Here is a 13,573-nt window from a genome sequence, read left to right as displayed (position 1 = left end):
AACAATAGTAACCTTCAAAGGGACCTGGTACCAAGTCTACCAAAAGCATAAGGAACCAATCACAGTCTTGTCTTGATCAGAGGGTGAAAGTAGCTCTGTTTAAGTAAGTTTAATGCAGTCCATGTACTAAAAACCACAGATGGGAAAATTTTGAGAGGATAAATTATGCATTGGTGTACAGGCACAAGCAAAAGAAATCCAGTGCTCTCCCATGCATGTATGTGCATGCATTTTATTTGTCTGGCTAATTTTTTTTCCCAAGGCCATATGACTGCTTCAACCACAAGAGTGCACCCAAACATTTTTCATTTACTTATTGACGTTTTCACTGTTATCTGGCTGTTTGTACTTGTGGGAGCAGTGATGTTGCTTTCGCATTTACATCCATTTAAAAGGTAACTAGGATGTAAATCTGACAGCCATGCAGACACCGGGAAGCACTTGCATCAGGGATTTTGATCTGGTGAACAGCCAGAATAGATGAGTCACTTTATAGTCTCCTTTATAAAATAATTTAACAAGTATGCAGTTTTTCTCCTAGCCAGCAGGGGGTTCCTTCAAAGTGAATTCAATGATAAGAAATGGAATGACTGATGACCATCAGGGCCGAACTATCTGGCACAGGAGAAATGACACGGCAAAGGAATGCAGTAAACCGAGTGAACAGTAGGGGGCCTGAATGTAATGGCTGACAGGGGGTTTAGCAATTGAATTATTCAAAATAAATGATTGTAGCCACACATTGCAGTAAGAAAGTCTGATTTTCGTGACCATGTACAACCCTTTCGAATGGGTCTAAGGATATATTATGGGCTGATGTCAATTACACACACACACACATATACACACACACTGTCACACCCCGCTCCGTCCGATCCTAATGTGTGCCACGCCCCCTCGTTAACCTCATGTGGAATCCCAGTGTTTTACAGCTGTTTCGGATTGTTGTCATTAGTTCAGTGTATTTAGTCCGCGTTTCCGTTTGTATCCCCAGTTCGGTCATTGATGTTGTTTTGTTGCGTGCTCTGTGTTTTGGCATTAAACTCCGTATTCCCCGATCCCTGGCTTCCGTTCGCCTGCTTTCCCTATCCGTGCTGCACGTACCGTGACATACACTCATATATACATGCGTATATATGCTCAAAAAAATACTTTAAAAAACTTAAAACAACTTGCCCTGTAATTTTTCTATTTCACACTATTTATAAGCACAATAAGACATCAACAAATTTCTGTTGTTAGCTGAGAATAAAAGAGGTAAACCTCATTTATCAACACATGCACTGTACCTCAGTTTTGTCAGTCATCTTACAAATTAACAGCAATCAATAATTATCTTCATCACATATTGAAACAATGGGATTCAGGTTTAAAATAATCTTTATCTTGTTAGACATATAAGTCATGCAAATGGACACTGATAAACACTATAGTAATCTAGCTAAAATGACTGAGTGATCATTCATAACATATCAGTTGCCACCCTTTTCTTCTGTTGTATTTCCATGCAATAACTGGTTATTATTAGTCTGTTTCCCCATGTGACGGTTCGCCCTGCTCTGTCCGCTCTGTTGTTTATACCATGGAGCTAAAGCAGAGGCGACTCACACCACGTATGCTGGGAGCTCAGTATGAAAAGCGATACGTCAGTGTCACGCACCGTACTCAGCTTTCATTGTTTGTTTGTTGCACAAGACGAAGAACAGAGCGATAAACTAACGGCGCGGAGAATGAGCGGGGGGAAGGGGGCGCAGCTCCACCGGAGCTGTCAGGGGTCGCTAGGACATAAACCCCCTTATCACGCCAACACAACTTTGTTCCACTGATAAATGGCACAGCTATGGATTTGAGAAACAGCTTCTGCAGATAATCTTTAGTTAAAATGCCATGTTAAAATACAGGGCGATGTGTGAGCACAGTGTTCTTAAAGTGATACAATGAACGGCACACTAGGGCACTCCTAAGGCCTCGTACTCAGGCCCGAACAATTGTCAGGGCATAGGAGCTGCAGACGAAGGTTGGGGTGGTCCACCTCCGCGCCGTATCTCCAGCCTCGTGGTATCTGCAGCTTAACAAACATCTGCCTTGTGGGCTATCTGAGCTGCTCTCTAACCTTATCTGCTTTTCATTCCCGCTGCTGACTGTAAGGGTGTTAGCAAGCATCCCTATTAGCGCTCACTGGGTAATGCCTTCATAGCTGTTCATATCATGGCGCTGGTGAATTCTCGAATCTGATTGATCAGACGGCTGTTGTTTAAATTTCTATAACTGCACACATATTGCCAGACAGGTGAATGACAGTAATAAATTAATGAATTATTATAATTTTTAATTCTAACTGACATTACTTACAGTATAATTCCAGACTTAGAAGACAATTGTAAATTAATTGGAACTAAATGACATTTAATCATTGTGGGAAAAAAAGCGTGAAAAAAATGTGATCTTTAAGTGAGACAAACAATTTTGGTTAGTCACTAAGTGTTGCAATTTGAAATCTAGCAATCAGCAGAATTTTTAGACTGTATATTTTATGCCACACCAATGGCAGCATCAGCTGAATCTCAACATGCACCTTGAGGTAAAAAAGTGTGTCGTGTGGTGAGCAGGCTTTGAAAAAATTGGAAAAAATTAAGTGGCAGTGGGTTATATGTGAGTTTTTCGAAAAGTAAACAGGCAAGTGGACGTGACTTCATGCCCCCGTTCTGATGTGTTCCATGGTCAATGGGTGTACTAGGCAAGATGTTCCAGTCAAAATTTTACAAATGTAAAAAGGGTCTTTGGCAGTTTGTTATACTTTTAAACCAAGGTTGACTTCTTCAGAAAACATGACATTTGTCATAAGGAAATCAAGAGGCCAAAATCAGCTACACAGCTCTGGAAAAAAATTAAGAGACCACAGTGCAATTTTTGTTTCACTCATTTCTCAATTTGTGGGTGTACATCTGTGAGAAACAGACTGCATTCTGGTTCTTCTCTTTTCTCATTAATGAAGAGCTCCTTCTTTTGCTTTATGGAACTTCAGTCCTGCTTCTAGGAGCCTGATACAAACTGTCCTAACAGTGCACTTCACACCTGCACTTAATGTTTCCCATTTCTTTTGAAGGTCATTTGATGTCATCCCTACGATTCATGAGAAGCTGTCAGATAAGTTCATGGCCGTCTCTGACATTGGAAAGTTGCTTCCACCCCCCTAACCCCACTAGTTTCTGTTTCTTCCCAGAATCTCCTGCTTCACATTGTTCTTGTGTACAGCTGTCTTAGAGGCTTTGAACCCAGAAGCAGCCTGCCTCGCAGTGTAGGTTCTGAGGCAGAACCAGGATTAAGTCAGGATTTAAAACTGCAGATTTATTTAACATTAGAGTGGTCTCTTAGTTTTTTTCTAAAGTTGTATGTTGAAGTCTCAAAATTTGGATTCATACTACTGGATTATGTATCACTTCTCAACAGACCAAGAATTCTAGGTGAGCTCGATGCTCAGATGAAGGTTGATCCATTTTCCACCCTCGATCTACACAACAGGGAAACTGGAAGTCCTGCTTTGTTGATTAATATATCAATTACAGTTTAGCGTCATGAATAAGACAGGATTATAAGATTAATTTGGGAGCTTTCCATGTTGAGCTTGATTTTACCAAGCAGCTATAAAAACAGTATTCTTTACTTGGTTCTCTTTACGATCTCCCCTTACCAAGTACACAATATTCACCACATAATTAAAATCTCACCTTTATGAGCAAAAGAATAAAAAAGAAATTTTAATGCTACATCAACCCTTACCAGTATGAGTTATACCGATCGCTTTTGGAGACAAACGATAAAAATTGACGCAGTTGGAGTAGAGGACTAGCTATGTCTGTGTACGTGTTTGTGTGTCGCTAAGAATCGTAACTGAAGTATCCCACTGCTCACCCTTTTTCTCCTACTTTCAAGCAGTGCTGCTTTTTCTCATTGACCTATTAAAGGTCACCCTCACGCCGACCTTTCGTGTCATACGATTCTTATTTAATATTGTGGATGGATCTATGTCAAAGCAACATAATATCCGCCATAGTGCAGCGGCCTCACACCAGCAGGGCCGTGAGTTTGAATCCCATCTCAGGCTTTATTTATGTGCTGCAGTTTCCAGAAGGTGCTACCTGAGTGTTTTTCCCAAAGCCGCAAACCTTACTGTGGATGTATGTACGTATTGCGTAAGTGCCCTGGGACCTGCTCTCTCCCCGGCGTAAACTCTACTGTACATCATATTCTACCTACCATTGATCATAGTTGAAAAACATAAAGTAAAACCCTATAAACGAATTCACAAAATCTAAGTGTAGGTAGCTAGGACACCAGTGTAGGTCTTTTTTCAAAAGGAATAAAAAAATAAACATTGCCATATATTGAGCATATTTTACATACAGTTTGAGAAAATCTTGAAGAAACTGGGCATAAAATCTGAAAACCTATTTCTCTCAAGTATGCTGTAAATGGTAAAAAGTTACGACAAAAACTGTTACTGTATATGCTGCTGGCTAAGTAACACCATAACCTATAAGGAGCCATATTTCTCTATATTAAAACATGACATTTTCTATAATATGCCACCAAGAAGGGAGATGGAGAATGGAGTAATTGAACCATGTTGAGCCTGATTCTTCACCCTTTGAATAAGAGTAAAAATGGGGGAGATTGAAAACGAATAGCGGAATTTGTTGATTTTCCTGCTAGAGCATAATGGAACATCCCACAGTTTAAAATGAGCAGGTTCAGCCCTGCTCACTGATTGGTCCATTCAGCATTCTCTGTGTGAGTGTAATAATATACCCAAGGCATTCTCATTGCGAACATAACCTGAACATAAAGGGGAAGTAGTGATGTCGGCTACCACTAGCACGTAGAGAAATCATCAATCAGCCACTGGCTCAAAAGCTGCTCGCTGTAGAGATGATTCAAACTGGGAAAAAACAAAGTACAGATCCACTTGGGGGTATATTTGGAGGAATGGAGACAATACAAGATTTCACCCGGACTCACGGGATAAAATGTATCAATTTTAAACACTAATGAAATACTATTTCACAATCCAGCAGCATCTTTTAATCAATTTTACATTTTAAGTTCAGCAAAAAAATGTCCTGCTTGTTCAGTGATCCCATGAACCAGATTGTAGAATTTAAACTATAATGAGCTGGGAATAACTGGAGTCTATTCACAACTCAAAAAAAAAAAGCGAGGACGGTCTTCAGATATCTGCACAGACTTGAAGTCTAGATTCATGGCAGGACACCTTGCAGCTGGGGCACTAATAGGATGTTTTTGGGAGGCATAAGAGGGGCCATAATTCATACAGTGAGGCCACCTTATCATTAGTCAATTATATATTTTTGACTGACAGGGGAGGGGGGGTACTCCAGGGGCCAATCAGCTTTCAGCTGGCACCAGTGCCCCTGTGGCCCCGCCCCTTTATACACGCCCGCCTTGTGGATCAAAAACACAAACACGGGACTGTCTCCGGAAAGGCCGGGAAGAACGTGCAGGCCCCAAACACACAGAACAGGTCAGGAGTGAAACCTATGGGGCCTGTGGTGTGAGACCACAGAGTGGCCCAGTGAGGCACCGCGCTGCATTTTCCCAGCGCGCTCCGTACATGTCGGCCTGAACCTTATACAGTACTGCTGTGAAATGTCTCAGTGAACAATGGCCACATGCAAGTTGTGCTTCTCTAATCTCATTACAGGTGGATCAATGGTCATGAACAGAGCTGTTTATTTATACAGAGCCCCCACCCAGCTCCCTGCTCACATGCCAGAACTCTGACAGGAAGCCCCCCCCCCCTCACATCCCACACCCCCCAGGCCTCTTGTATTCTTTATGAAATGTCAGCAGGTTTGCAAGTTTTTATTGTCAAGGGTTGCAATCAGTTTAAGCCCGTTGATGCAGTAGCAAATTGGATGAAAATGAGAGGTATTTCCCAGGGTGGGGGTGAGTATCACACATCTCTAAGATTAGGGGATTCATGCGTATCATCTCTCCATACTCACACACAGGTGTAACGATGTTAGGACTGACACACACTCTTATTGTCACACAGCTGCTCTACATAGTCAAGTTCTTTAAATCCTATGGTCCCTTAGATGTTTAGTTTCATTGAGGGATCTAGAATATTGTAATATAATCCAAATTATGCCAAACTGATGCATGGACCTGGTCACACATATTTAGCATAATCACATTTATTGGCTGGCATACGTATGTATTACATGCTGCCTGGGGGTGGTGTCGCTCCCGGTTCCTCAGGAGGGAGCTCCAGGTCGCCAGATTCATTTATGTTAATTCATTCCACCTGATATTTGTTCCTGGCAGGATGATGTTTGACCTGTTTGTTCGCTTTCCTGTAAGTTGGATCTTCTGTTGACACTGGTGCCAGCCAAAGTCTGTTCCAGTTTGTTTTTCACTAACTTCTTGTTTTTCACCTGGCTGCTGAAGGGGATCATGCTTTTATTGTGGTGTGTGCATTCATCTTGAGTTCAGTCTGTTGCCCCCAAAAATACCACAAATAAATATATCCTTCCCTGCCCAACTTCTACATCACAACGTCTTGCTCATGGTTAGAAATGAAGTTTTGCATTTTTCTTCTACTGCTGTGATTTATTTCTATGCAATAAACACGCACAGGGAGTAGTGGTGTGGGGAAGGGGGGCATCCGAGCTACTCTCCATCACGGACAATAAAGCCCGTCCTCTCAATCAGTGTTTCCCAATCCGGTCCCCAGGCGCCCCCAGTCAGTCCATGTTTTTGCTTCTTTCCAGCTCTCTGCCAGACAGACCACATTTATGCTCCCTAGGACCTGAGAGGGAGCAAAAATGTGGACTGTCCCGGGGTCCCTGAGCTCTAAAAGAAAGTGAAATCACGGTGATGAGCACGTTCTGGGAGATGTTTTTGCTGTCTTTTTTAATGTTGAAGACGCCATGTTCATATTTACCCATAAATATTAAAATTTCTATATATATGCTACAGCTATTTATTGTCTATTGATTGTCACTGCCATACTGCATGCGCCAGTACTAAAGCATATTGCACATCTACATATTTGAGCCACCCAGTTATTCCACCCCGCCGCAGTGTCGCTTAATTATTGTTTACATGCACATTGCAGTATCGTATTACATTCCGAATAATATTTGCATGATTCTGATTACCACCTTGAATGTGCAAAAATTTTAATAGAATCCCTGAAAGATGCTACCTAGTGTAAGGCTTCCGTGCTCCGACATCATGACAGAGCGTGAAACTGGTTGTTCTCTATTGACTGGTCAGTGAACATCATCATCTTCTTCCAAAGCACAGGTTTCAAAGTGACCAATCAGCGAAGTGGAGAAATCAGCCGCTGTTCCCGCCTTGAAAGTCTCAAAACTCAACCTGTCGAGCGACCTGTAGTGTTGTGCAGATGTGTAGAGAGGGTCCAGCGAGCGTGTGGAGGATGGGTTTCCTGCTCATTAAGCATGTGCGTGGCTTTCATGTGCTTTGAGACTAAAGGCCAAAGGCCATGCTCAGCCCTGTCACAGAACTCCTTAAGTATTTTGTTCAGCCTTGTAGCCTCTTTTCGTCCATTTGTCCCCCAGCTGGAAAGAGCAGAAGACCGGCAACAGAAGCCTGGTAGACCATGGGCAGCAGACTCTGCAAATACCAGAGGACTTGAATCCTCTCAGGAGGAACAGGCTGCTCTGCCCCGTCCTGTACTGTGCCCCCTCTGTGCTCGTTCAAAGCACCAAGGTGCTTGTAGCCCCCCCATCCTGTAGTGTCTTCCCTGGTAAGCAGAGTGAAAAGCACCAGTGTTGGTCCTGCAGCATCAGTTTAACCATATTCTGCAGTGTGTGTTTCTCTGCCGGGTCCTGTGGAACGACGTGGAACACTGTTTCCTGTGGAACGACGTGGAACACTGTTTCTTTGTTTCCTCTCTGCTTTTAGGGATGGAGACAACACAAAGACCACCTTACAGACCTTAATACAGTCACCCTTGCTTGTGCTTCCTCTGGTCAGACTGACTGCCAAATCAAACAGCAGAGCCGTCTGTATAAATGGTGAAAGACATCAAACCAAACCAGGACAGCCAGCTGACTCACGCAAATAAAACAGCCACCAAGAATCCTAATCAGTGTGATACTATATGCATATAGACTTAGTGGCCTCTTTATTACACAGACCTATCTGCCACTGGGTTGGACTCACCTTTGCCTCCAGAACCACTGCAGGTCCAGACAAGTTGTGCATTCAGAGAAGCCAAACTGCACAATACAAATGTACTGAGGTGTTATTTTTGCACTTATCTTCCTGATAGCTATAAGAAGTTTGCCCGTCCGCCTCTGACCCCCCTCGTTAGCAGTCAGGGGTGTTTTCACCCCCTGACTGCATGTTTTTGTTTTTTTTTGATAATCGCACAATCCTCTGTAGCGCTAGACGCTGTACTGGGTGAAAATCCCAGGAGGGTGGTTGTTTCTGAGAGACCGGAACCCCCATGTGCGGCAGCAACAATCACACCACGTTCAGAATCACTTCGGTCACATGGCTTAGCTGCAAACACATAATTCATTGTATGCAGGAGCAGGCTGTTTGGGTGCCTAATAAAGTGGCCACTGTGAATATGACGTTATCTTCGCGGATATACTGCCCTGTTGAGTTAATGTAGGTGGCGTTGTTGAATAAGTCTGAATAATTATAGGCAACTATTAGTTATAGTACAGCATAAGGTACATCATAAATTATCTGACGGTGTGTCTGGTGTAATATTTAACAACCTGAGACAGGGAATTACGGTTTGATTCATTGAGTTTTCTGTTTGGTTTGACTCTCTCCCTTGCACTCAAATGAGAGAAGTTTGTAATGAAATTCTACACTGGCAATTAAGTTACTACAGTGGAGTTATATGATAGCTATTAGCTGTTATTATTAATGTATAATACCAGGAAACCACTAATAGGTGGCAGAAGTGTGGAAACGGGCAGCTTTAGTGAAAGCAAGCGCAATCTCTCATGCAGTGCTTTAAGATCGAATGCGGGGGGAGTGAAATGAACAGTGAACGCTCTCAGCACAGCGCGCCAGATGGTCTCACTGCTCACACTGGCTAAATGCAGTTCATTATGACCCCCACCCTCCCCCAAGGAACGCTATTAGCCGTGGTTCCCCGGATACCTTTAATTGGCCGCAGGGGTTACGATCTGAAGTATGAGGTAAACAAACTTGCTTTTATTAACCATAATAATGTGATATAATAAGACATTGTCATTAAACAGACAATAACCCGCATGGAAACGAAGAAGCACGTGTTTAGTGTGTGTTTCATACACACTCCCCTCTGTGCTTCATGGCCCTGGATTTGTAGGAGATCAATGGGAATCCTTCCCAGTCTCACGGTGGCATCGTGACTTGGAGTCAGGAGACAGCAGAATGGCTCCAAAGTCGACACACAGAGCAGGTGCCCTGCAGGTGAAGCAGTCATGAAGCACTGCTTTCCCCCTGCGCTTCTCAGGGCTCCTCCATGAGCAAACAGACATTCACATACAGACATGATGCTGTAATAAACAGACCTGGTTCTGGGTTTGAAAGGGAGGCCTGCAAAAAATACACTAGTGGCCAAAATGTGGAAACATTTACAGGTACAATTTTTGAGAACTGCAGAACTTTACTCAACTGGTGCTCCCGTTAGTTATTTAATCGTTCAGTGTATGATATTTGTAACATCCTTTGACTGTTATTCGTGTAGTAATTTTTAAAGCTTAATGCCAAAAATGCTAGAGGTTTCCACAATTTTGGTCACTCGTGCATGTGGGCTTAACCTCTGCCGTTTCAGGACAAATGGCCTGGCGGAAACATCACACGTGCCAAAGGCCGGTTGGTTCCAGAACTTTCTGGTCCAGAGCCATCCCCGTGCGTTTGAAAGGACAAACACCCCCATTCCTCCTTAAACATTCATGTCATGTCCATTTGTGGTGATTTTGTGATGTTTTTTTGGGGGTGTCCCTACGGTTGGGGGATATTTAATCAGTGCGATGGTCCTTTGACTGAGTGTCCATCGTCTCTCATTTCATTTATTTAGAATGTTGCAAATGAAGGGGATGTTGGAGATGCAGTTTGGCCCTTCATGCTGGCATGTAATACATCAGTCTAATCCTTGTATTATCATGCTATATCATATTTTTAGGAGTATCACCAAAGAAGCAATACAATTCCATATTTCTCGAGATGAGTCTTCACAAAGACAGTAATTTAGGGAATGTTTTGGGTAATCTGTCTTTTTTGTTCAAATCATTCCTAAAGTGGTTTTTTTGTATGTGTTAAAAAAGTATTCTGTTAACTCGGTGAATTCCAGGCTTCAAGTCAATCCATTTACGGAAATAGACGAACAGGATATATTGCATTAATCTGCTCCGCGCCCGACACTGAAATGTTTCAGCTGGCTGCTTAGTAATTTATCACCAACGTGACGAATTGATTGTTTTGTAAGTGCAGAACGTGCTCCATGATCAGCGTCGATAGCAATGAGGCAGGTGTGTATTCTTACATAATGAATATGGATTATCTTGCATTTGCCGTTCACCCCGAGTGCGGCAGTGAATCAGCCTTTCGCCGAGACGCTGATAACACGTTACTGATCGTGAAAGCCACCTCGCTGCTATTCGCAGTCGGGCCCCAGGTTTGCCGTTAGTAATTCACTACCCACCTCAGTGTCATCACAAATGTTAGATTAATGTGATTTATCGCATGTTCTCGGGATGCACACGTTTGAAGTATTGTGTTAATCCAGGGGCAATTCTGTGATTCGTGTAAGGTGGGGGACTTAAGAGGGGCCGTAATGCAGGGGGGGGGGGGGGCAACCAACGATGCATTTTGAATCGGCGACTCCGGGAGGCCAATCAGCTCTCAGCTGGGATCAGTGCCCCCCCCAGCCCTGCCCACATTTTATTCACGATTTACAGAAATGAAAACCACATTTGCCCCCAAATCGGTCGGATTTCCCGATGCATGGGTGTGGTTGCTGCCCATGGGTTTGCGAGTCCCCTGGGGAGGTCAGCGGCCTGTTCGTTGTCTCGCCACTGCGCTGATTAAACATTATTTTGACCACTGCCCCCCTCCCCTCCCATTGTGCATCTCCCTCCCTGTAATTGCTGCCTCATTACTTACACGTCATTTGAAATTCCTGCCACTGAATGGGGCCGGCGAGTAATCATTGATGCAAATTGCTACATAATGGGCGTTTATCCCACCACCAAGGCCCATCTGACTTTCAGGGTCTCCTGTGCATCCTTCCCCCAGCGACCCACGTGGGTGAATTTAGCAGTAATTTGTCCCTTGCTGATGGGCAATCCCCTCGGGTTGCCAGTTATTGGTAAAGCACTTAAACCCCCCAGCACCCCCCATGCCCCCACCCCCCCTCACTTTGGCCCGCAGAGCCTCATTTCTGAAGGGCTTTGCTATAACTGCTTTTCTTAATTGCTCGACGGCCGAAATCAGCCCAACGGAATGTCACCGTGAAGCCTGCGGCGGCACAGCTGCTGAGTGAGTTACCACTTGCCCGTCTGATATCGCTCTAACGCCTCCGCCTTTCTCCTTGTTTTCAAGGCCTCCCTGTGGGCTCCTCCCAGTCCGACACCAGCAGCAGCCCTTTAGAGCAGGGTCAGCTCGGCCAGTCGCACCCCACCTTCCCCGTCGGACCCCAGGTGAGTCTCCCGCACCCCACACATCACGCGCCACTCCTCCAGCTACTGATTAAGTTTGCCAACTTTGAAACGTAGAAATGGAAGCGGCTGTCTTGTAGCTGAATGGATCCAGGAGTTTGGTCTGACATCCTCCTTTCAGTTGTGTAAAATATTTGGATCTAGCTTATCTGAACCAGAAGGAGAGAATGGTGTGATATCACCAATAAGCAAGTCTCCTGGGATCAAATCAAACTCGCATCTTTGTTTAAATACAAAAAGAAAATAATTTGAAAAGGAAGTGAAGACGAACGACCCCCCCCCCCCCCCCCCCTGTCCAGTTATAAGCAGCAGTAACCAGAGAGGTCAATGCAGCGATTCAGCGCTAAGCCCCTGTTAGCAGGGGGACCCTGGAAAGGTGAGGCTATGGCATTTATGAGCGAGCGGCATAAACAAGCCACCGTATTTTTCATTTGTATTGAACACAGCAGCTTATTGCTGGGTTCTGCCTGGCTTGGGTCACGGTGTGGTGCTGTAGGAGAGCAGCAGGGAATCGGGACAAGGCTGCTCCACAAGATACTTCATCCATATTGCCTGTCTTAATTAATCTGCGAGCCTTTTGCCTCGATATTCAAGTAGCTTAATAGCAGCAGGTAGTAAATCAGTGAATGATCTCAAAACGGATAGCGGTCAGCCTGCAGATCTGGCCCTAAACGGTCACGTTGAGCTTATAAAAGACACATCACAGCCCCTGCCCGTCCATTCTGAGAGCGTGGATGTCCCAAGGCCAAGCAACAGGTCTCGCCGGTCCTATTCCAGACTCAGCACCCCCACCCGCCGCCCCCCCCGCCCCCATTCACAGCTTTGTTCCTCCGTCATAGAACCGGTAAATAGCTCAATAAAGCATAGCATCCCACCTAATTGGATTTATTGAATCATGGGGCTGGTTAATGAACAACCATCTCATTAGCGGCGTCGTTAAACACCTGTGATTATGATTCCCCACCCCAGCGCTCCACACAATAAGTAACGAATATTTTAATGTGCCATTTTCACCCATTCAATTTCCGACCCACTTATCCTTCTGGGTCACAGGGGGTCTGGAGCCTATCCCAGAAGCTACGGGCAGAAGGTGGGGAACAACCCAGGACGGGGGGGGGGGGGGGGGGGGCAGCTCACAGGTCACACTCACACTCACGCACCGTTCACTCACACATGCACAATTACAATTTAGTAACTCCAGTTAGCCTCAGCATGTCTCTGGACTGTGGGGGGAAACTGGAGTACCCAGTTTCAATTAAAGTTTAACACAGGTCAAGTGTAACAACTTAATCATCAGATATCATCATCAGATACATTTCGAAATCACTATAAAGTAATGTTTTAATCAGATTGTCAGGCTTATGTAAATAACTTGGATGTTTATGGTCTTATAATGTAGTAATCAACCTCTTGAAAAGTAATATTGCAATATTGTTGTCATGAAAGTCTTACTGAAAACATCATCTCAGCTAAATGGCTGCTTTTTTAAGCTAATTCTGGTTTTATACCCTAAAATCTGACATGAATTACTGGGACTGCTAAGAAGCTAAGCATGAATTCACCCATTCTTTCTCACTTATTTAATCCATTGTTTTTCACTGTAAGGTATTTTTTTACATGCTTGTTCAGAAGCTGTGAACTAGACTGTGATGTTTTTGAAAGCAGACCAGTGAACACAGACACACCTATTTGTCAATGAAGGTTTCAGGAGAGCTTTGAGTTAGCAGGCAGACCAAGGAGGGCCTAACAGTGAATGACCAAGTCTTTGAGGGGAAGCCAGCATAGGAGGTTCCAAGCCAGCACCCCCATGTCAACTTTCATCCTAGAACTGCAAGTTGTTTCAGCTTTCAGCTGCT

General features: G+C 44.1%; 1 protein-coding gene across 1 annotated transcript in view; it reads left to right on the top strand.

Annotated features, from left to right (window-relative positions):
• Positions 1-13,573, top strand: part of pou6f2 (POU class 6 homeobox 2) — a 121,883-nt gene that overhangs the window by 29,640 nt on the left and 78,670 nt on the right. Inside the window, exon 3 of the mRNA XM_023807404.2 lies at positions 11,602-11,699. Within this exon, the coding sequence (XP_023663172.1) occupies positions 11,602-11,699 (98 nt within the window). The remainder of the gene's footprint in view (positions 1-11,601; positions 11,700-13,573) is intronic.

This window comes from Paramormyrops kingsleyae, chromosome 1 (assembly GCF_048594095.1).
Source record: "Paramormyrops kingsleyae isolate MSU_618 chromosome 1, PKINGS_0.4, whole genome shotgun sequence".
Taxonomy (NCBI): domain Eukaryota; kingdom Metazoa; phylum Chordata; class Actinopteri; order Osteoglossiformes; family Mormyridae; genus Paramormyrops; species Paramormyrops kingsleyae.
The sequence above is the reverse complement of the archived record's forward strand: the minus strand, read 5'-3'. Positions and strand labels throughout refer to the sequence as shown.